Consider the following 22258-nt stretch of genomic DNA (forward strand, 5'->3'; position numbering starts at 1 on the left):
AGTGATTACACACATGCAAATAATTGCTTCCAGAAAAAGGCAGGGAAAAAGATGGCAGCAGCCCGGTATATGGCCAAATGCAGTGCACAGATGCTGTCTGGACCTGGATCTGTTTCTTTGAACTAGACCCTCCTTCTTCCCAGGGCTGTACTGGTAACAGCCAGGTTATTCCACCACCCTTTGGGATTGGCCATCTCAGATGGGATAGTTTCAGTGCCTTTCCAGATGTTTCATACTTGTCTGCCCTAAGTGCATTATCCCTGCTTGTAGCTCAAGGCTGTCAACACTGCACAGAGATGCTGAAGATGTGTTCTTGCACCTTAACAAAGTGCCAGTTCAGTCTGAGGTCAGTGGCTGGCACAATTTCAAAAAGGTGCAATATTACCTTCGTCAGACAGCTGTTATTGCCATTTCCTTGCTTGGCCTCAGGATAATTTTTCTGCAAGTGATTATGGAGTTTGAAGTCAGAGAAAAGGTAATAATCACAGCGAGATTATCTATTCATCTACCACAGAAGTTTTTACTATTGTGAGGAGCTGTGGAATAGTTACATATTCAGTTGTACCCACACAACAGTGATTTATCGTGTTTCCATCAGTGATTCGGGGGCTGCTGACTTAAAGCACTCTGTCTATGCATCCTGATTCTCATTGGATGTGTAACCAGGTTCCAGTTGTACTGGCATTTGGGGTGAGTCAATGAAATTTATTTGCATACAACTATGTAGTTTGGGAGAATTCTCACATCATTTTTACTCACAGCCTCACTCCCCCAGGTTTGTTAGCATTTACAGATCAGTTTGAGATCCCTCAATGATTTTACTGATTGTGATGCTTAAGTAGCTTAGAAAGATATATAAATGCCTATATACCTTAATACAGATATATTCACAGATATTGCCTAGCTTGCATAGAACGTTATGCTATTAAAGTATAAAAAGAAGATATTTGGGGGAAATTATTTTTATGAAAGTGCAGACAAAAATTAAGCAAGCCCACAGTGTATCTTAAGATTGAAATCACTAAAGATATACCTTACCATAAGCAGAATTAGCATTTACAAATGAGGTTGAAGACATGCAAAAAAACACACAGTTTAAAATTTGCAGATTCAGGTGAGGCAAAAGCAGTTTATTTCTATAGCTGTAGGAGGTAACATATCATGGTAGCAATTCAACCCTCAGTCTAATTCTGACTCAAAGCAAAAGTACTGGGGCTTTTATAAATTCACAAGAGATACAAGCTGCCCTATGAGGTGAGGGGTGATGCAGCAGAGCAGTGTCTGGTGGAAGGAAAGACTGTCAGGGCACATGTGCCCATCTGTTCCTATAACAGCTCAGAGCACAGCCTTGGTACCCACCTGTCCAGCTCATCCCTCCCTTGTTTCTGACACTGCTGTGCCCCTCATTAACTTCTGGACTCGCAAGATCTGCTCCCACAAAACAATGTTGGCAAAGGTACCCCTTGCATGGTTAAAAACCTTTACAAGTCCTTCTATTGTCTTGTGGCCCTGCTTCAAAAGAGAGTGTCACTTTTTGCTGTAAAAACATTTTTTATTTCCTTGTAAGCTTTGTGTATATGGGCATAACACAATCCAGTAACATCTGGTTACCTGAGTGCAACCTGCCATCTGCTTAAACAAATGTTTAGGGCCCTCTCCACCAGTGCAAACCCTCATCTGTCCACACACTGCTTCATATGTAAATATTATCTTCACTGCAGTTTGGAAAGAGGAACCCTCCCTGATTTGTGGACAGCTTGTCTCTCATCATCACTGCTGTTCAGAAAGAGGAACTCTCCCTGATATGTGGACAACTTTTTCTCTTTCAGGCTGCTCTCAGTTTCTTGTCAGTAGGAAAACGACTGAAGAGTGGGCACATGAAAAGTTTGGAACACAGAATTCCTAGAAAAATGTTATGCTAGAAACCACAACGTGTGACAAATTTCCAGAGATACTTTTGTGCTAAATGAAGCTTAGGTAAACCCATCTGCCAAAGGGCTGGACAGGGCTGCCACTATGAAAAGTCAGTATTTACTATGAATTTCTTATGGTCTGTGGTCCTGAGTGTGTTAAACGATGAACACAGTCATATACACACACAGTACCTGAGAAACCAAGTTAGTGAGCCTTAACAGGGCTGGAACCCAGCAAGGAAGGAAGAGCTAGCTCTCAGGAAGAGCAAGTTCTCAAGAAGAGTTAGCACAGATAGAGTCATGCACCATGGAATGCACCTTTGCTAGATTTATCCAGGATAGAAATTTTCCACTTGGAAGTCAAGCTGCAGGAGAATTTTAGCAGTGATTATCAAAGCTGCAAATCAGTAATATACTGCCAGATTATATCCAGTAATTTGAGCAGCTGTTTCAATGAACAGTTGGAAATCTGACTGAAAACATGAGTGTTCATGTTCTGAGGCAAGTGCTGGATGTTTAGTGAGATAATTTTTCTTTTTTTCACAGCACCAGTGCACAAATGCATATTCCTCATCCCACAGCCCAACATTTAGGGCAGCAAGCAGCTCCAGCTTGCCCAGGCTGGTAAGTAAGTCTCTCCTGGAGACAGCCACCTTTGGAAGTACAACCCTGCTCAGCGCAGCCTGCCACTTTGGCACAATTACAGTAAGTAAAAATGAAATGTAAAAACATTACATGAAAGAGGACTCTTCAGAATGATAGCTTTTGGGCCTTATTTTTCCATTTTTTGGATATTCATACTGACTCCATAACTAGAATTTGGGTATACGTGCTTTTGTACATACGCCTAATTAGAGTTACAGATTCTCATTAAAAGATGAAGCGATAAATGGATTTAAATTACTAACTCAATTCCTTACAAATGGCAAAGCCACTCAGCTACTGAAAAACAATAGGAAAAAACCCCCCATGGTATCACTGGGGGTATACATTATTTTTCAGTTTGACGTGATTGTAGATGGCGGTGAGAGCCACAGAAACCAGAAGTCAAAAGAGAAGCGATCTTCCATGTTCCAGTGAAATTACTTTATAGCGAAGTGAAATCAACATGCAGACGTCCGTTCCTCCAAAACATCAGGAGCATTAAAAAAAAAGGAGAAAAAAAGAAAAAACAAAAAGAAGAAGTTTAAGTAGGGATAGGGTAGGAGACGCGCTGCTTTCTAACTCCGCATTTCCAATTTTGCGTTTTTAATCTTCTGCGCAGCCTTCCAACGCCCCCCCCCGCAAAAACCCAACTCCCAAAAACAACCAACCAACCCTCGAAAATACAAGGAGACAAACAGAAAACAAAACAAAACAAAAATCACACCAAAACAAGGACAAACGGCACACTTCAGCGTTATTCATTAATTGATAAAGCTCCGCCCCGGGCTCAGGCCTGCCCGCGCCGGGTGACGCCACAGCCGCGACCCTTCGGCCCCGCCCGCTGCGCCTGACCCGGGCGGGGGCGGTGGCGCAGGCGGGGCCGGGCCGGGCCGGGCCAGGCGAGGCGTGGCAGGGCTCGGCGTGGTGGAGGCTCCCGGCTCGGTGAGGCAGGCGCGGGGTCGGGCCCTGTCAGGGGTCCCTGCGGATCCTAGGGGCTCTGGTTGTAGCGGGGCGGGCAGGGGGAGGCACCGGAGCGGGCGGCGGCCGTGGGGCTGGCGCCGGAGAGCCGGGAGCCCCCGCGGGCAGGTGGTGGGAGGGAGAGGCGGGGAGGGCCGGGATGTGGGCAGGTTGAGGTGACTCCGGTGGTAAATAATGTATTGAATGTCTTGAGCGGTTATTTGTCAGAGTACTTTGGAAAGGTGCTCCTTTTATTTTGTCTTGTTTGTTTTGTTTTAAAGGGTTCGTGTCAGACCGTTTTGAGTTTCTTGAATCTGGTAAAACGTTGGTAGAGATCAGAAACCGGCAGGCGCACATAGCTAATGAAATAGTATTAAATAGCAGTCTTACATAACACTGAATTTTCCATGACGATCTTGCAATGTTTTGGAATGGTAGTACGACGTCTTTGTACTTCGGTGCTGTGAAAAAAGTCAGTGCTGGGCAGCGCAGCTGCGAGATGAAGGGCATTGTCTGCCCTCCTGGTTTTCTGCTTTCTCTTTTAGAGAAGTGACAAGTAGGCACCCGGGGCCTGAAAGCTTTGTGGTGACAGCATGTGATGGAGCTGCAGACCGAGGAGTCAAGAAGGAAGCTCTTTTATTTGGACAGAAATAATCTTAAAGCAGCAGTAGATGAGGAAAATTAGACGTGCTGGCTGAGTGAATGTAGGTGCTACGATACCATCAGCCTTAAAAGAAGGTGTAGGTTGAAATGTCAGAGGATGGCAGTTTGCTGAAGTATTTGGTAATTTTGAGAGGAAGAATTACTTTAATAGCACTGACTCTTTCTGTTGTCTAGTGATATTATCTAGCCTGACAAATTTTCATTCTTTGCTTAAAAACTAGGAGTAGGCCACCACTTAATGAAAAATTTAAAGGCTTCTTTAAACAATTTAAATAAGCTAAAAGCACAAAAAGGTAAATTTCTTATCTAGTACCTGGTTTGTATTAGTTTATATTCTAGGTACCATTTAATTCTTTCAATTCTTAAAAGTTAGTAATGCTTTCTTACTTGCTTTTTTCATAGAGAAATAAGGCATAAACTATTGGGTTTGCATGGTACTTCTTATTTGGTGGCTGAGAGAAAACAGCTTTACAAATAAGAACTACTCTTGGATTACAGGTGTTTTAGTTTGTTTTTGGTTTTTTTTATTTGATTTGCATTTTCCTCCCCTGCTCTCCTTCAAAAATAGTGAGTTGGCAAGTGTATCTTGCCTCTGTCAGTCAGGCTGTTTAATCTTCTTAATAAGCCTTAGACTTCATGTTTACAGTCTAGCAGTGAGATCTACCATTGACCTGTATTTTTGTTAATATACATTACTTTTTAATGGAGTGGACTTTCCTGCTTCAGAGGAAGGGTGGGTGAGATGATAGTTTACAATATCAAATTAAACTCAAGTTTCATTGTTGCACTGTAGCCTCCTTTGGTCAAGTCTCTTAAAACCACAGAGTATATCTGTACTGGTAGAAGAAAAAGGGCTCAAGTGCTCGACTGATCTGTGATTATCTACAGTGCCCTTTAGTTCTTGCCTCAGTTTTGGACTGGCTTTCTCTGAGACAAAGTTCTTCTGAATCTTAATCAACACTAAATGGTGCAGATCTGGGCTGATCTGAACAGGCCATAGGACCAAAGATTAGCTGGCAGTGCTCTCAGTATTGTAATACACATTTTCCCATTCATTACAGCTTTAAAACAGAGGAAATGAGATTCAGCATTGTACAGGAGTGGATTACAGATTAGTATTAAAACATGCAGGACACTTAAATGCTATATTAAGATCGTACCCTGAAAATAAGAGTGAATGAGGATATTCCTTGGATATGATCAGATTACTGTTTAAATGTTCTCTTTCAGAAAATATTTATTCTTGTGTTGTGAGGAAGCAATTAGATAAGCTTATTTAATTATTTTGTATTAGTTTTTATCAATTACTAAGAATGAATGAAATTCAGTTCTTTGGGCTGACTTTTAGTTCTCACATGTTTAACTTGAAATCCACTGTGATGTCCTTCCTCCATTTTCAAGTGCTCTGCCAACCAAATGCATTATTTGGAGGTGACTGTGCTGCACATATGCTGCAAACTTGGGATGTTTCAGACAATCAGAGTTACTGAGCCAGCTTTTGTAGCTCTGCTGTGCACCAGTGCTCTGTGGACACAGATTGTGCTGACATCTCCATTTACTTACAGACCTTTTCTAGTGTCATTAAAGACTGAGCTTTAGGAAGAACAGTGCTGTTGTCAGTATGAGAACTATACAGTGAAGAGTAAATTAATTAATAAGCTGAAATGTAGTTAAGATTTTACTTGATGTCTCTTCTTGTTATATGCTGGCAATCACTAGCAAAAGAATTATTTGAAACCAGTAAAGTATCTTGGCATTAGCCTCACCCAGAAAAAAAAAAAACAAATCAATAAACAAGGGTCAAAGGGGACTTGTACTGCAGTTGTGTTCACACAAATGAATAATTTACTTCAAGCCTTGAGAAAGGACTTTATACAGGCTTGGGGATACCAGCACTAAAAATCTTAAACCAGTTTTGCTCAATAGAGAAGTAAATGGTGATGATACTTGTCTGTCCTTCTCAGTCTTCTAAACATTTTCTGTGTTTTAATTCTCAAATCAGAGTCCTTACTGTTAAATTGGTTTTCATCTTCATACTCTAATTAAAAGGAAAAGTGGATTTTTCAATAGTAAATACAACTGTTGACACACAGTGATGTGGTTTGGCTGTCACAATGTTTTTTTGCTGTAAGGATCCAGTTATATTCACAACCTTGTAAGGAGTTCTTTCTAATTGCTTTTACTCTAATTGTTTGCTGTTGTTCCGGTCAGGAGCATACTTTTAACTTCTAAGGTGATGTCCTTGGTGGTTAGTAAATACACACTTATGACAGTGTTGTTCTTTAGCTTAAAGAGGCTGAGCCTCTTGGCAACAAGTGACTGCAGTCAATCAGCAAACTCTCCTCTAGCCCAAAATTTGCTACAGGATGGGCAGTGAACATGGTGGCTTGAGCTGCTGCTGACCCACTCCCCTGGGCTCCCTTCTCAAGCACCTCTGCTGTATTCTGAGCTATGTATCTGTTATTGTGCTGAAACCACACATCTAGACTTTATGTGAAATTGGATTCTGTAGCATCAAAAAAACAGATGCCTCCCAGATTACATGGCAGTTCTGTTGTGTGACTGCAGAGGCATCAGTCACCTAAATGCTGTCTGCATTTTCATTATAGTGTGCGGGAGTAGAACAAAACAGTCTTTGTCTCTTTAAAATCTTTTCATGACCTGCACTTTGTAAGTTTCTCTGTTTTTGTCGGAGTAGAGGAAGGATATTTTCCAGATAATTCTTTTTTTTAGTTTGTTGATAGTCTAAAACAAGAAGAGACATTAAATAAACTTAAATGTAGGCACTATTTCGGGATTTTATTACAAGTTTGGATTTAATTCTTTTTTCTTTCCAAGTAATTATTTATTATTATTGATTTACTTTCTTCTTTTCACCCATTATATTTGTAGAGACTAATCCAATTTCTTAGCCTTTGTTGTATTGCCTTGGTAAGCCAAACCTACACCTTTCTAGGGAAGAGAGGTTGATTCATCAGGGAAAAAACCTGCCCACCTCTTCCTCTTCTGGCATCTTCTTGGATGTGGCTCAGTGTGTGAATTCTCACCAGTGTTCTGTACAGTGGTATTAATGCTTCTGCCCATGTAATGGAAGTATTTTCAGTTTTGCACTTTGTATTTTACTTGCCCCCATGTTTTCTGTGGCTTAATATCATTGTGATTGACAGATGTCTTCTTTCTTTCATCTCCCTTACAGCAGAGAATCATGGTTTTGCTTGAAAATATCTGCTCTTTAATTTAATATAGTATCCCATTTTTGTTGCCCACCATCATTATTCTCTTCTGGTATAATTGCCTGAATTTCCTGAATTAACAGTGGCTCTCAAGGCTACCAGCAAAAAAGCCCAAACCAAACCCAAATTCATTGAAATTAATTATTTGTATTTCCTGTGTTTGGCCAAGACCGACAATCTGTGTACAATTAAAACAATGAGTTAACACATTTTAGAATTCAAGCAAGCCTACTGGATTCTTTTCTGCTCTTCAGTTGAAATAACATCAGGCAGTTTGAGGAATACATTCCAAAATAGACCTAGAATTTGCAAACTTTTGTACCTGTTGGTACTTCCAGTTTTTGTCACCAGGGCTGCAAGGATTGTAAAACACCAATTGCCTTTTCTCACTCTATAAACACTGTAAAGGAAATAAGTAATTCCATGTTTTTATTTTGTAAAGCACAGCTTTAACTGTTCAAAGTATTTCACAGTTTTGTTTGCTGATGTTAGTTGATCGAGATCTAAAAATCTGTTGAGTGCTTTCTCTTAAATTATTCAAATGGAAATGTACTGTTTGTAAGTTCATCTTTATCTAAATTGACAAAATGGTAACTGAATTTTTTAAAACCTTAGAGATGTTTTTGGGAAAGTTAAAGTTATTTGTTTATTCCTCTTGTTTGCTACTGATCTTGAAGATGAAAAATTTAGTATCAGGCATGCCCATGCTCTTCTGATGTTTAACTTTTAAGAAATAAATATCTGTGATGTAACTAGATTTGATGGTTATAGATTCCTTGCTGTCTTGGAATCATGTCAGCTGAATCTGAATGTTATCAGGCGATAACCATAACATATCAGACACTGTTCCAAGCAACTAGATAGCTTTCTGCTAATACAGGCAGTAGAGTCATCATTAAGAAGACATTTTATCCTAAGGTAAACATTGTTTGGCTTTCTCTCTGTATGTTCTTATTGATTTTTATTCCAATTTGCAGTAATGGAACAACTGCGGGATCCGGTTATGCAAGAAGATGCAAATATTAAAGCCATTAATGAAGAGTACAGGAAAGCCTTTATTTTTATTAATAAAGGACTGAATACAGATGAACTGGGTCAGAAGGAAGAGGCAAGAAGTTACTATGAGCAAGGGCTTAACCACTTGCTCCGAGGAGTTAGCATTCCATCAGAGGGTCCTGCGTGTGCAGGGTCCCAGTGGGAGTCTGCCAGGCAAATGCAGCAGAAGATGAGAGAGACCCTGCAAAATGTTCGTGCTCGACTCGGCAGTCTAGAGCAAAACACCCCACCAGTACAAGCATCTCCTGCTATGATGGATGCTCCTCCTGGGGTGCCCAAGTTATACCCCTCCATTCCTTCCAAAGAAAAGCCAGAAAGACCCCCTCCCCCTAATTCTCTGTTTGTTCCAAGTCAGTTGCCTGCAGCAGATGGAAGTGTTGCAGCTGTGAGTCGGGGGCAAATTCCAGCTATGAGTCCATCTGCAAAACCTCTTTGTCTGCCAAATGAAGCACCTCCTGCCTATACTCCTCAAGCTACCAATGGCCACTTTACTGTGTCCTATGGCACAGACTCTGGGGAGTTTTCTTCTGTCAGTGAGGACTACTACAACAACAAATGTACTCAGCCACCTCCCCTAGAAAACCTGGGAGTGGATGCAGATGAGCTGATCTTGATTCCCCAAGGAGTACAGATATTTTTTGTGACTCCTGATGGGCAGGTTAGTGCTCCTTCATATCCTGGATATCTGCGCATCGTCAAGTTCTTGGATACAGATAGTGAAGCTGCTCGGAATCGTCCACCGGCATTTCTTCAGGTAACAGGAAAATAGTTTTCTCTTTTAATCAAAATTTTGAGAACTGTTATAAAGCTCTAACAGGAAATCTTCTTAGGTTCTTGCTCTTGTGGGCCTAAATATCCCTGTGATAAAACAAAGGATGTTAACAGGTGTTTTCTGCTGGTACCCACTTCTACAACTCTTTCTGTGAAAAGCACCTCTGTGTCTTCTCAAGGTTTTCAAGTGCTCATTGGTGTTCTGGTGAATTCTAGTATGTAAAGGACTTGACTTAACATGTCTTTCTATTTCATAGAATTGACTTATTTCATAAAATGTAGAGAAGACATTTTGATTCACCTGTTGTAACAAATCAGGATAAAATGGGGTTAGGTGCTACCCACTTCATTGTCAATTAGTGATAAGGTATTGCAGTTACAACTGATAATTTGAAATTTGAGGGTCCATGTTAATCCAGACTCAGAACTACAGATAAAAGAGATGCATTATTTTTACTTTTTCAGTCCTTGCTTTCTTCATGTGGGCATGTTCTGTAATGAACATAATATTTCTGGTCTGGATTCTGACTTTGGATCTTCTTGTTACAGCTAAGATTGGCTGGTTTGGGGTCTGCTGGTTCAGCTCCACTCATGTTAGGTGTCTTCAATAGTAGGCCAGTGACAGCCATGCATTTTTATTCGTCCTGTCATATAAACCTGTCCTGAGATCTGCAAAGTGGTACAGGCACTGTGAATCCTGACTTGTTTGGCAGTTCTTTTCATTTGGGCCTCAAGATGAGACCTCACTTAAGAGAGTACCAGCCTGAATTCTAGTCCTGTGAAAATTAATATTTTCTCTATATTAGACTGTCAGAACTAATCAAGAATGATAGTTCCAGAATCACATGGGGATTGTTTTTCTTTTTTCTTTTTTTCAAGATCATATAAGGCTCTTTGTTTTTCATCAAAGAATCATAAAACAGTTTGAGTTGGAAAGGACCATAAAGATAATTTAATTCCACCCCCACTGTCATCAGCAGGGAACCTTTCACTAGAAGGTTCCACTAGAAACTTTATGGAAAATCAAGTTAATGGCCTGTTTCAGTATGTTCTGCCTATATTTTTTTTTTAGAAGTGTCATTTGATTCTATCTACTTGTTTTTCCTAGGTTTGTGACTGGTTGTATCCACTGATGTGTACCCAGTCTCCTGTTCTGTGCTGCAATACTGGGGTCTACATGTTCCCCGACACAATGTCCCAGATACCAGGGTCCTACGTGGGAGTAGTGCTGTCTTCAGAACTTCCAGCAGCTGACAGAGAGCTGTTTGAGGATCTGTTAAAACAGATGTCTGACCTACGAATCCAGGTAAATTTCTGAGCAGTCTGTTATAAGCCGACAAGGAAAGGTATAAATCATCAATATATTCTCACATTTGCATTTAGTTGTGCAAAATGACAGATTTTTATCTTGGTGGTAAGCTCATCTGTGAGAAATAGATAAAGTTGCCATGATAAAACAGCGTTGTAATGAAACTGTAGGTCCTATGAGATGAGACAACAGAAGTTTTAAAATACTAAATTGTAAGCACAGAGTGGAGTTCAAGACCATTTTTTATATTTTCTCTATTTTTCTGAAAGAGAACACAGGACCCAAAATGAAATTATGTGCTTAGGAGAAAGCATGCTTTTCCATATGTGTACATGCACATAGCTCTCTGCATAGTTTTGATGACTGCATTCTTGGAATATTGTGCCTAAACGTCTTTACAGTTCAAAAATGTTAAGCCACTTCAGAGAAGATCTGTGAAAATAGTATGTACCTCAGAAATCTGCCTTCCAATGGGATCTCAAAGTAGATAAATCTGGTTCCTTATTGCAGTAAGAGGTTGACAGGTAGAGAAAACAAAAAAAAAAACAACCCATAGTCTAAAGAATGTGCAATAAAATTCAGTGATTTGTAATAAAGTGGAAAATATTACTGTAAGAGCCCTGGAGCATAATTTCAGGATGAGTGGTGATCAATAACTACTTAAAAGATAATAGCATGATTAAATCTTTTCATGCAAGAATTTGTTGAATCACCAAAAGCTGAATTCATTGATGATGAAGGACCCATTTGGGGCATCCCATGAGGGTGGAGTTCTGTTATGATGTAAATCCTGGTGAGTTCAGCAGGGAATTTCACTAGCACAGGAGGCCATTAACTTTTACTTAAAAGAGGAAAGTACTACAGAATTATGTGATATTTGCTCACTGGATAAACTTCTGTCATTTTTCCTGTGTAGAAGTAGTTCAAAGTGGGTATCTTATTCGTTCCATATTTTCCTAAAACTTTGTGTTTTTGTTAATGTTCCCTGATGCGATGTCACAGGTGCCAGGATCCCATGAGAGAGTAGGGTTACCTTCAGAGCTCCCAGCAACTATAAGAGCACATTTTGAAGATAAATTTAAACAGAGGTCTGGCCACAAAGTCCAGGTAAATCCCAGGACATTCCAAAATCCTCTAGTAAAAAAAAAAAAGTCACAGAAGTGCATGTTAGAATTGCTGATTTGATTGACAGCAGCTGTGTATGCTGTGTCCTGTGGTTATTTTTTTGTTGGATGGCTTTTTTGTGTTGTTGTTTGGTTTCTTGTCAAACACCAATTCTGTTACTGCAGCTTGCCACATTTCAAATCAGCATATTTCTGAAGTCTTAAAAACTGTGATATAGCACGAGTATTCCAAAGCCTAGTCTGATGGCCATTTAATGTGTCTGTTTTACATAGTAATCATGAGGATTTAATTGACAACTATATTTAATATAGTTACAATACTGAGTCCCCTGTCTTTATTAGAGAATCCATTTTTGCTCCTTAGGGTAGATCTTAGAAGTCTTGTTGGCTGGTTTTCTTTATACTGCTCCAACCTGTGGTGTAACTAAATTACATCTGAAACATAGTTTGGGTTTTTTAATAGTTTTTTTTGGTTTTTACCTATAGCTGTTCATTGAGGTAATTTCTCCTGCTCAGCCCTCAGAGTGTTATGGTCACATGCTGAAGACATTTCTTGAGCACCAAGATTTCACGTTGCTGTCAAGCAGTAAATGATGATGTAGTACACGTCAGTGATACATTGTTAACCTTCTGGGTAGCAACCTCCTAAGGTTTCATCTACACTTTCCTGTTAATGTTGGTACTACAACATTCAACATGTGCAATACCCTGCTTTTATATCCAGTAAATATTTCAGGGGAATTTAAGAATTCCCTGTAATAGCAAATACTGTTCTGTATTGTCTATTCTTATCCACCTGCGGGTTTAATCTATAAATGCTCTCATTTAGACTCTTCTAGACTAAGAAAAAAGTTTTTTCTTTCTGTCATTAACTAGCAGTGCTTTCAATCTTTGAAATGCTTGAGGGGCTTATTTACTTTTACATTGGAAAAGTTCTTTTAACATAAACTTAAACCTATTACAATTTTTTTAGGTTTCTGTAATTAAAGTTTTAATATACATTGTCTGTGAACTGTGTAAAGTGCTGTTACACATTTTAGAAGTGCTAAGCAGCCTGTGGTAGTGGTTGCTGTGTTTTAATGATTAACATCTACTCCAAAAACAGTAGTTTGACATGAAGTAACAAAGGACCTGTCCATCCAGCCTTTAATAGGGGTCAGTATTGTGCACAATTTGATGTTTTCCTTGGCTGTGCCAGTCTGAAAAAGCAGCAACAGCACACAGCATGAATAATCTCCTTTATTTTTGAATTTGGGAGGAAAGAATGAGGAACAAAACAATCTCAACAGCTGCATTCCTTTAGTGTATCTGCATTCTCTAACCAGAGACTGCAGTTCCCATGCTGAATAGCAACAGAGTTGACTTCTGGCTGAGAAGATAAAAATGAGAGATGGACAGTCTCTTATCTCTTTTCCTGGTGACCTAGTAGTGTAAATTTTCTCTGCTTAGTTATTTGGCCATATGTCTGCATTGGCAAGCAAACCTTTTCATTGTAGCTGGATGAAAAAAGTGTACAAAAAGCTGACCTGCCTGATAAGCTTTTGGATGTCTAGAATTTTTGTGGAAAAAATAATTGGGTGTTAAATTTAGCTCAGTTTCTGTACACTTACCCAAGGCATGCACAACTTCGGTATTATTTGACAGTGGATGTGTATGATCTAAACCAGAAATACTGATGATATGTTGCAAAGTAGATGCTCAGATGTTTGCTTTCACTTGTCAGCCTTCTGAAGCCTCTAGTGATGCAATTCACTTGCCTCAGACTGTACATATCCAGCCACAACCTGAAGAAACAGAAGATCAGAAAGAGTTACCAGAATGGAGTGAGAAAGTTGCCCATGGAATCTTGTCAGGTACAGCTGCAAAAAGGGGACTTGTGTTGAATTAAAACCAATGTTAGTGACATTTAAACAGTATTTTCACCTAAATGCATGGGTAGTGATAGAAGCAGAGTGATCAGAAGTAGTTGTTCACTAGTTCCAGTGTTGACCCTCTAAAGGATGCTTTGATGAGCTTTATAAAAAGCATGCAGAATATAAGTCCATTGCCAACAGTTTGTTCATTGCAAATGAGTTTGGCTTCTCGTTTGACTCTATTAGAATAACACCTGCTGGGACTCAAACCACTGTGACAGAACAATTTTACCCCTGTATGAACACATATTACAGCAGGCATCTGTTATGATTTCTGCAGATAAACATGTGGGGTTTTTTTCCTGTGAGAACCTTTGGAATATACTGATGACCAACAGCTGATTATATATGAATCTTCAAGGAGAGCTAGAGGGTTGTATTTGTATGTTTTCCTGAGTGCTAATAGCATTGAGATGTGCAGTTCTATCAATTCTAACTCAGCTGGTGCTTGCGTATCCATTGAAAAACTGAGTATCTGTATTAGGCTGGCATTTGGATGTGGGCTGGCTGTATTAAACTTAAATAAAATGAATGTTAAAAGTGGTGGTATAGGTGCAGAAATTACTGCAGGATTTCTGTGCTGTCCCATTCAGGGGAGAATATAATTGCAGGCTCCAGTCAGGAATGTTTCTAAACATTCCTGTTTTGCAGAGGCAGAGGAGGGATAACTGAAGGAATCACAGTCCATAAAATTGTACATACCAAGAAAAACAATTTTTGTCTTGAAGGTGCATCTTGGGTAAGCTGGGGCCTAATGAAAGGAGCAGAATACACGGGTAAAGCTATTCACAAAGGAGCCTCTAAACTGCGAGAGCACATTCAACCAGAAGAAAAGCCTGTGGAAGTCAACCCAACTGTAGCAAAGGGACTTCATGTAGCAAAACAGGCTACTGGAGGAGCTGTGAAAGTCAGCCAATTCTTAGGTAAAAATTTCCATCTCATAGAATATAATATTTTTGCCTTAAATAATAAAAACTTAGTAAAGTGCAAGCTGGTTTCTCTAGCCAGTAAACTAGAGGAGTTACTGACTTGATAAAATTCAGAGATCAGTAGTTTGTTCCTCATTATCTCTTGCAAGAGACATGCTTTAATACTAGTACATATTACTTGGCCTTGAGACATCCTTTTCTTTCCTAAAAGAATAGTCTCTATAGTCTTAAGTTTGACATTCTTTTGAAAGTTTTAGGCAGTTAATTCAAAATCTTGTCTTTTTTTTTTAAGCTGATAACCAAATCTTTTAAACCTCTACTCTCACTGGTTACTAACATACAGTAACAAGAGAATTTGTGTATGCATATTTTTAAACACGCACAGCTGAAACCAGTCTGACTATGTATAAATATCAAAATAGTAATGGCCTGGTATTCAGAGGTGCCTGGAAACCCTAACAACTCACAGTAACTTAATTTTGTTATTTATTTGCGTATAATGTTTATATTTACTGTCTAGTGACTCATCCAAGTTTAAAAGTAAATTGTGCTGATCTTATAAAACTACTTTGAAGGGTTGGAATGCTTGTAAGAAAGACTTCTACAGAAGACACGTCAGGAAAGCAGCAGCTTGTTCTTTATCTACAAATTAGAGATAACAAAGCACTGGAAACAGTTTCTTGAAATTTGAGTGTGAGATATGTATATATGACTTTTTATTCACAAGGCCAGTCTTACATGTTTTTTAGGATTTACAGCTATGTAGAACCTGAAAAATAAAGTTGCTTTGTATCAGTTGGGCACTTACATGTGGATTAGAGTCTGTGTTTCTTATAAGCATATTTAAATAGAAACATCACTTAAGACTTCACTGAAACTTCCTGTTAATTATGATTAAAGATTTTTAAAGAAGGATGTTGTATGTTCTCACTTAATAACCTGTATACTATTGTTTTATGGTAGTTGAAGGGGTGTGTTCTATAGCAAGCTGTGTTGGAAAGGAGCTGGCTCCACATGTGAAGAAGCATGGCAGCAAGTTAGTTCCAGAATCACTAAAGAAAGATAAAGATGGCAAATCTACTTTTGATGGTGCTCTGGTGGTAGCAGCAAGTGGAGTTCAAGGTAATAAAAATTCCTTACACTTTTTTTAATGACATACTTTTAATGGAATGAACTCAAATAAGCTGATTGTTTCTACAGGGTTTTCAACAGTGTGGCAAGGTTTAGAAAGTGCAGCGAAGTGCATTGCTAAAAGTGTTTCAACGGAGACTGTAAAAACGGTCAAATACAAGTAAGTTATGTTTTTATTGTTTTCATCTTCTACAGCACACTGTTATTGTCCCTGAATACTGGCAAAAAAAAAGCTTACAAAAGTGCAGAGAAGTTAACTGAAATGCCTCCTTTGCTGTAGTTATGTAGCGTGTGATAAGTTGGTGCACAGTACTGAGCATATCTTGTATGCAAAAATCGGAAATGAGTAAATGATTGTAGGAAATATTATTTTAGTTCTTTGTAGAAGTATTACAGCTTCAGGCTGTCTTACAAACAATGTTCAAATTTATATCTTTGCTTTGTTATATAACATCATTATGAAAAAAGTTCCTGGTTTAAACCTCTGAGCTCTAATCCTGAATTTATGCAAACTTAGCTAAATTTATGAAAAATAAAAGAACCTTGTCTATCAGCAGGTTTGGCTAAAGCAAGGCAGTACAAAAAAAGAAATTTTGTAAGGAAATCTAAGCCATATATAGTAATAATAGAACAGCCTCACTTGCAAAATAAAGAGGTTCTTAGAAGAAGTTAGTGGGGGAAGAGGACAATAACATTTGGGATTAAGATGATGATACTAAGTTGATGGAAGGATGAAAGCTGTATGCATGTACTGGAATATGCTGTGGAGAATAATGGAATATATTGAAATAACTGTGAAACATGAAATGCATCCTTCACAAAAGGGGCAGTAGATTTAACAGAAAGTGAAGAGTAAGCAGAAGCAAGCAGTTCAAATGGAATTGGTGGTAAGTGTAGCAAAAGCAATATTTAAAAGGATTGCTGAAAGTGCATACAGGCTACAAGCTAATGGTGACAAGATAAACATCAGCATACAGTATTAAGCAGATTGGCATTCAGGGTTGTGTTGTGATGCATTTCAAATAGGCAGCTAAATAGCAAAGTTCTAGTCAGTTGTGGTTTATTGCTAATGTTTGTTTGCAGTAGGAATGTCAGGAGAAATTGTACTGGTACTCATTTCACATAAATTCACATTAATGTTTTTGTTTTAGATACAAATATAGGAAATATGGAGATCAGCAGACAACAGACACTAAGAGTGAAAAACAATAAGTAACTACCTATTATGGCTAACTGCAATATGATTGAAAATATTTTATATGGAATCTTTAAAATCTATCCTTATAATTAGATTAAAATTTTACATAATCTCCCTTCCGTAAGCTGTTTTTTTTATTTCAGTGACAAGGATATCTGTCACTCAAAACACCAGTGAATGCACTAAATTCCACTTAATGGAAACAAAGCTAAAGGAGCACCATCAGTGTCTCTAAATAAAAAGTTGGCTAAAATTTAGCTGCAGTATCCTTGTGGATGGAATTTTAGAGATGCTTATCTTATGCATGTTGATTAGAATGGGTGGGAAAACATACCTTCAGAAGTAAGCTGCCAAAGTTCCATGCTACTACCTTTTTTTAAAACTATTTAAATAAATGCAGTGTATGTATCTGCACAATTTTTTTAAAAAGAGTTAAAAATTATGCACTTCAGGCAGGCAAACAAAAAAATTAGTTATCAGACATTAGGAAGTTGTTACTCTTACTGTACTGGATAAGCTACAATCCTACTTTAAATGAGGTTACTTATTTTACTAATGCTATACTGGCTTCTGATGTTCCTGATGTGAAAATAATCAAATTGACAAACTAATCAAACTGACAGATACTTCTGCTGTGAGATTAATTCTCTGACCTGCAAATCCATTGTTGATGAATCAAGGCTGTTGCGCTATCACAGAATTAAAGGCAAAACAAAAAAACCCTTAAATTCTTTTTATTCGGTCTCATTGTTAGTTCCAGCCACATGCTCTGGCTGCTGTAATGATATGTTATAGATTTTTGGATTCTTTTATATTCTTTGTGTCTCTCTATCTTGAGGTCCTCAAAGAACCTCTTGTCATAACAGGCACAGGGAAAAAGTAACTCTGCTGACTGCTGGGATTCTGATGCTGCCAGGAATACTTCCCTTTGCCCTGGTTTGTCTGACTGCAGTGCTCTCTGGAGAAATGTCTGGCTACCCAGAACAGTTGGAGTTACTGCTCTCACTGTACTCTTGTCCTCCTTCATTGTGCTCTCTGTGCACAACTGATTCCTTAGTCTGAGACTGCCAACTTGCCCACTAAAGCACAAAGAAGCTGGACTCACAGCCCATGGGAGAGACCAAAGGGTTTTATCACTTCATAATTTTCATTGTGTCCTCAAGATAGTTTTGTTGACCCTTTTGGAGTTGTGTATGATGCAGCACTCCAGGTGGGGGTCTCAGAAGAGAAGAGGAGAGGGGCAGAATCGCCTGCTGGCCATGCTGCTTTGGATGCAGCCTGGAATACAGTTGGCTTTCTATATAGAGAGTGTAGGAATTTTACCTAAGAACTAAGGTGAAAAAGAACCTTTAGTGATTGCACAAAACTTAGCTCCCCTCCCTTCTTATTATTCTATAAATAAGTTTTTTACTCTTCAAAATTAGAGGGGAAAAAGGGAGAAAGACTGGAAGCATTCTTGAAGAAAAAGAGTAGAAGCATATTGGTATTGTCAAAGAGCAATTGATCTGATAGAGGAGCAGCCTTTATTCAAATGGCTTCATAAATTTTAATTTTATTCTTTAGACATTTGGGCACTGTGCTTATTATTTTTTTCTTGGTAATGCCTGAATTTTACCTCTCAAAAGAATTCCCGTAAAGATTAAAATATTAAGTATACAAATCTACAAAACTGCTGTCTTTCCTTAGGTATGGAGACGATGCTGGTGATGCTACAGACAACGCTATGAATTCTGCAATCAATGTTGGTGTTACAGCATTTAACATTGAAAATATTGGTATCAAATCTGTTGTAAAGAGAACTGCAAAGGAAACCGGCCATGCTGTGCTAGATGAATATAAAGTATTGGATAATGAGAAGAAGGGTAAAAAATGAAAGCAATTAAATACTTCTCAGAGCCTTACGTTAGAAATTAAACTTCCTATTTAGAAGTAACTATACTGCTCATCTGACATTGAACATAAGTCACACTGTACTTTTCAAGCAACTGTTACTTAATTTGGCAGGAAAATGAAAAGTAGGAAGAGCATTTGTAAGAGGAAAAATGAAAGTTGTTACCTCCTTGTTCAGTACAGAACAAGGGGTTTAAACAACTGGATCAGAGCTTTAGGCAACTGGAAGGATATGAGTTTGCAGTTCATGTACTTGCATCTTTAAGCACTTTTTCAAAATAATATATAGAGTAATAGATTAATACAGAAATACTATTGTGAATATTTTTGTAACACTTTATATTTATAAAGAAGGTGGTGATACAGAAAGAGTAGGGTTGCTAATTCTGGAATAAGTAAAATTACCAGTTTTGGTTTTATAACTATCCTTAAGAATTAGTTTTACTAATCAAGCCTTGTCTTATTTAATATGCACTACTAATATAAGCATTGTGTTTCATTGTTTTGTAGAGAATTTATCTTTTCACCTACAAAAAAGCTGATCTTACCCAAAGTTCATGTTAGGAGAAATGAAAGATGAACCTCAGGTAATTAGGTAGTCATTCCCTTTCAAACTTTTTTTTTCCTCATCCAGCATATAAGTAAACCAAAGATACCAAGTATTTTTTCTAAAAGAGGGTATATACAGGTCTAGAAAAATGCATTTTCCAGTTGACTTCATAAAGAATATACAAGGATTCTTGGAAATTCAGGTTTTTATGTAGAGAGAATAAGTATGGTTTTGCATAAATTAAAGTATTTTTCTGTGAAAATATTAGAGGGCACTGGGAAATTCTATGCATTCTGCACTTTTCAGCTGATCCAGAAAGATTCAGATTATATATCATGACCTCCTAATGGAAGACTCCTAATGTTTGAACAAATAGTTCTAATGGTCTTCATCTTTTTTCCATTAAATTGATAGTTGCACAAGGGTGTGAGGTGTTGAAAAAGACAATGAGCGCTTTTAATGAAGAGTTGTGTAGAATAGACACTTCTGTGTAGATTTGTCATCCCATTTGTACCACAGTATAAAATAACTCAAGATGTTAAATCCTTGAGATGCTTTGACACTGCTACTTATTTAACACTTTAGTATTGAGTTTTAAAGCTACTGCACGTTCTAATATTGGCTGGACCTGCAACAGACAGAATGCCAACAACTTATGACTTATCTCCTTTTCATGTAGATGGAGAAAATAACGCTTAAGTTGTTGTTGGCAAGTGATATTTGTAGAAGATTGAAAAATAAAGTAATAACTACAGTCTGTTAGAATGGTAGTAGGTCCATATTTTGTGGTAGCTACTGCAGGTGTCTGCTTAAGGTGAGAAATGTGAAAGAAAGGATCTAACCACTTGAAGTGTAACTTTGATTTATGCAAATAAAGATAAAAATCTGTGCTTGACCTTTTTATGATATGAAGCTACTATCTGGATCCATAAGTGGAAGAACTAGGACTTCTTTAGAAGTAATAAAATAGCAGTATTGGGGTATATATACAGTATAAACAAGCTCATCAACTAGAGCTTAAATATTTCAAACTAATAAGTTTCATCCCAAGTAGACTGCAACAATTTCTGTTACTATAGTCTGCCACTTGTCAGCTTGTGTAACCAGTTAAAGATTGCTGAAGACTTAACACTAGCAAAAGCGTTTTTTGTTGCTATGAGCTGTATTTACAATAGGAATATAGGTATTTGTATCTTCTTTCTCCCTTGCATTTCAAGGTTTTGCATATAGCTCATACTGTTCCATTTCATCTATAAACCATCAAAGCAAAAATTTGCATTAAAACAACAGTTAAGATCAAGGTGTTACAGTCTTCAAGAGACCACATTGGAGTCACAGAGAAAAAACAACATTTAAATGCCATCAGTATCAGGTAGTGGTGTCCAGCTTAGCCTGCTGTTGTTCTCGTCATGTGTATGTCTTTCAAAATGGATTAAAACTATTTTTTGAATGATGCCTACCCCATTTTACAGTTTGTAATGTGATATATCCATGATCTTCCCTTTTACATTGTTCCAAAGTTTAGTTAATTTTCCCAGCTGATAGTATGCTTGAACTTACCTCACTTCACCTGCCACTTCTTAGGCCCAGAGTAGCAACTCCATAGGCTTCTCCTCTATTCTACCATATACAACAGCCTTCTCACATTTACTGCCTTATCTCAGCTCTCCCTTTTATATATTAATCTCCCAAAACCTCCTGTCTTAGGTTGGCTTTCTATTCATAGCTTGATTTTGTTTCTTTGAACATCTTTTGATACATGGAAGTCCTAGAAATTTTACTAAGCTGTGTAGTGTATTAGCTACTACGTGATTTCCTAAGGCATTCTTACTTCCAAATTATTCAAATACTTTTCTGCTACAATATTGGTCTCAGATCTTGTCTTGAGAGGATTACTTTCAATGATCCCTAAGTCATTCTAAGCTACGGCCATCTCTGGAATTTTCATCATTGTGTAGATATAAACCGTTGTTCTTATCTCAAATGTAAACCCCTCTATTTGAACAGATTCTTCTAGATTCCAAGGGTTGTTTGATTGATTTGTTTAATGCTGGTTTAAAACCAACTTGGAATAGCCTATTTTTAATGTTCCCTGAATAAATCCACAATCCTTTAAAAAGAATTGGCAAACCTACCTTCCACTACAAAAAAACATGCTGACCAGCTTTGGATAGAATGATGAAGGTTGGAAGGGAGCTCCTGGTCTGTAATCCACCTCCTGCTCAAAACAGGTCCAGCCTGGAGCACAGTAGTCTGCCCCAATTCTGCTCTTGTTCTGATTATCTCCAAGGATGGAGACTTCAAAGCCCTTCTGGGCAACTTTTACCCAACTTGACTCTGCTCATTATTTCCCCTTATACTGAGCCAAACATTTTTAAATGCGGGTGCATTCTATTGCATATCCTTCCATCATGCACACTGGAGGAAACTTCGGCTTCTCTATCTTATTTAGACTTTCCTATTACATAGCTAATTACAACACTAAGTTCTCTTTATGCCTTCTCTTCTCTAGCCTGAACAAAGGCAAGTTCCTGACTTAATGCAGCCCTTGGGACTTGTTTGGGAGTCAAAAGCTAAGCACTTCAGCATGTGTTGAACAGAGTGGAAAAACTGTCTCCCTCAGGCTCCTGGCCAGGCCCTTGCTACGGCAGCCCAGGAGCCCTTCAGTGTTTGCTGTAAGCTGTTGTTGGCTCATGGCAGCTTCTTCACCAGGAAGGCTGTGTCTTCTACAACATTGCATTCCAGACACTACTCCAGCCTTATTGATCCATGGACTTTACCCATGCCAGATACTGGGCTTTGCATTTGATTTTTGTTGAATTTCATTGGGTTTCTCCAGGCTGTACACCTACCCATGAATGGTCACTCTTTTCCTCCTGCATACTAACTGCTCCTCCCAACTCATCACTCTCATCAAATTTGCCGAGCTGGTGCTCCATCTTCCAGGTTGTCAATCAGGAACTAAGGGTATAGCCT

At 38.3% G+C, this 22258-nt stretch overlaps 1 protein-coding gene across 3 annotated transcripts; it reads left to right on the forward strand.

Annotated features, from left to right (window-relative positions):
- The first annotated feature begins 3400 nt into the window (after positions 1 to 3400).
- SPART (spartin) lies at positions 3401 to 20746 on the forward strand. 3 transcript variants are annotated; one of them, XM_084201106.1, is made up of 10 exons: positions 3401 to 3500; positions 8389 to 9221; positions 10347 to 10544; positions 11550 to 11654; positions 13395 to 13524; positions 14313 to 14507; positions 15477 to 15635; positions 15714 to 15804; positions 16796 to 16856; positions 18529 to 18668. In XM_084201106.1, the coding sequence occupies exons 2-9, from the start codon at positions 8391 to 8393 to the stop codon at positions 16854 to 16856; spliced, it is 1770 nt and encodes a 589-aa protein (XP_084057232.1). In that variant the 5' UTR covers positions 3401 to 3500; positions 8389 to 8390; the 3' UTR covers positions 18529 to 18668. The 3 variants fall into 3 exon arrangements, with proteins under 3 accessions (XP_084057232.1, XP_084057230.1, XP_084057231.1); XM_084201104.1 differs by lacking the exon at positions 16796 to 16856 and having other exon boundaries at positions 18529 to 20746; XM_084201105.1 differs by lacking the exons at positions 11550 to 11654; positions 16796 to 16856 and having other exon boundaries at positions 18529 to 20746.
- The last annotated feature ends 1512 nt before the right edge of the window (positions 20747 to 22258 follow it).

Source organism: Fringilla coelebs, assembly GCF_963513975.1.
Source record: "Fringilla coelebs genome assembly, chromosome: 2".
Taxonomy (NCBI): Eukaryota; Metazoa; Chordata; class Aves; order Passeriformes; family Fringillidae; genus Fringilla; species Fringilla coelebs.

Excerpts from the sequence above, each read along its gene's own strand:
- SPART (XM_084201104.1), top strand. The coding sequence starts at position 8,391 with ATGGAACAACTGCGGGATCCGGTTATGCAAGAAGATGCAAATATTAAA. Across the intron at positions 9,222-10,346 it reads GTCCACCGGCATTTCTTCAG|GTTTGTGACTGGTTGTATCC; the intron begins GTAACAGGAAAA and ends TGTTTTTCCTAG. Across the intron at positions 11,655-13,394 it reads GGTCTGGCCACAAAGTCCAG|CCTTCTGAAGCCTCTAGTGA; the intron begins GTAAATCCCAGG and ends TTCACTTGTCAG.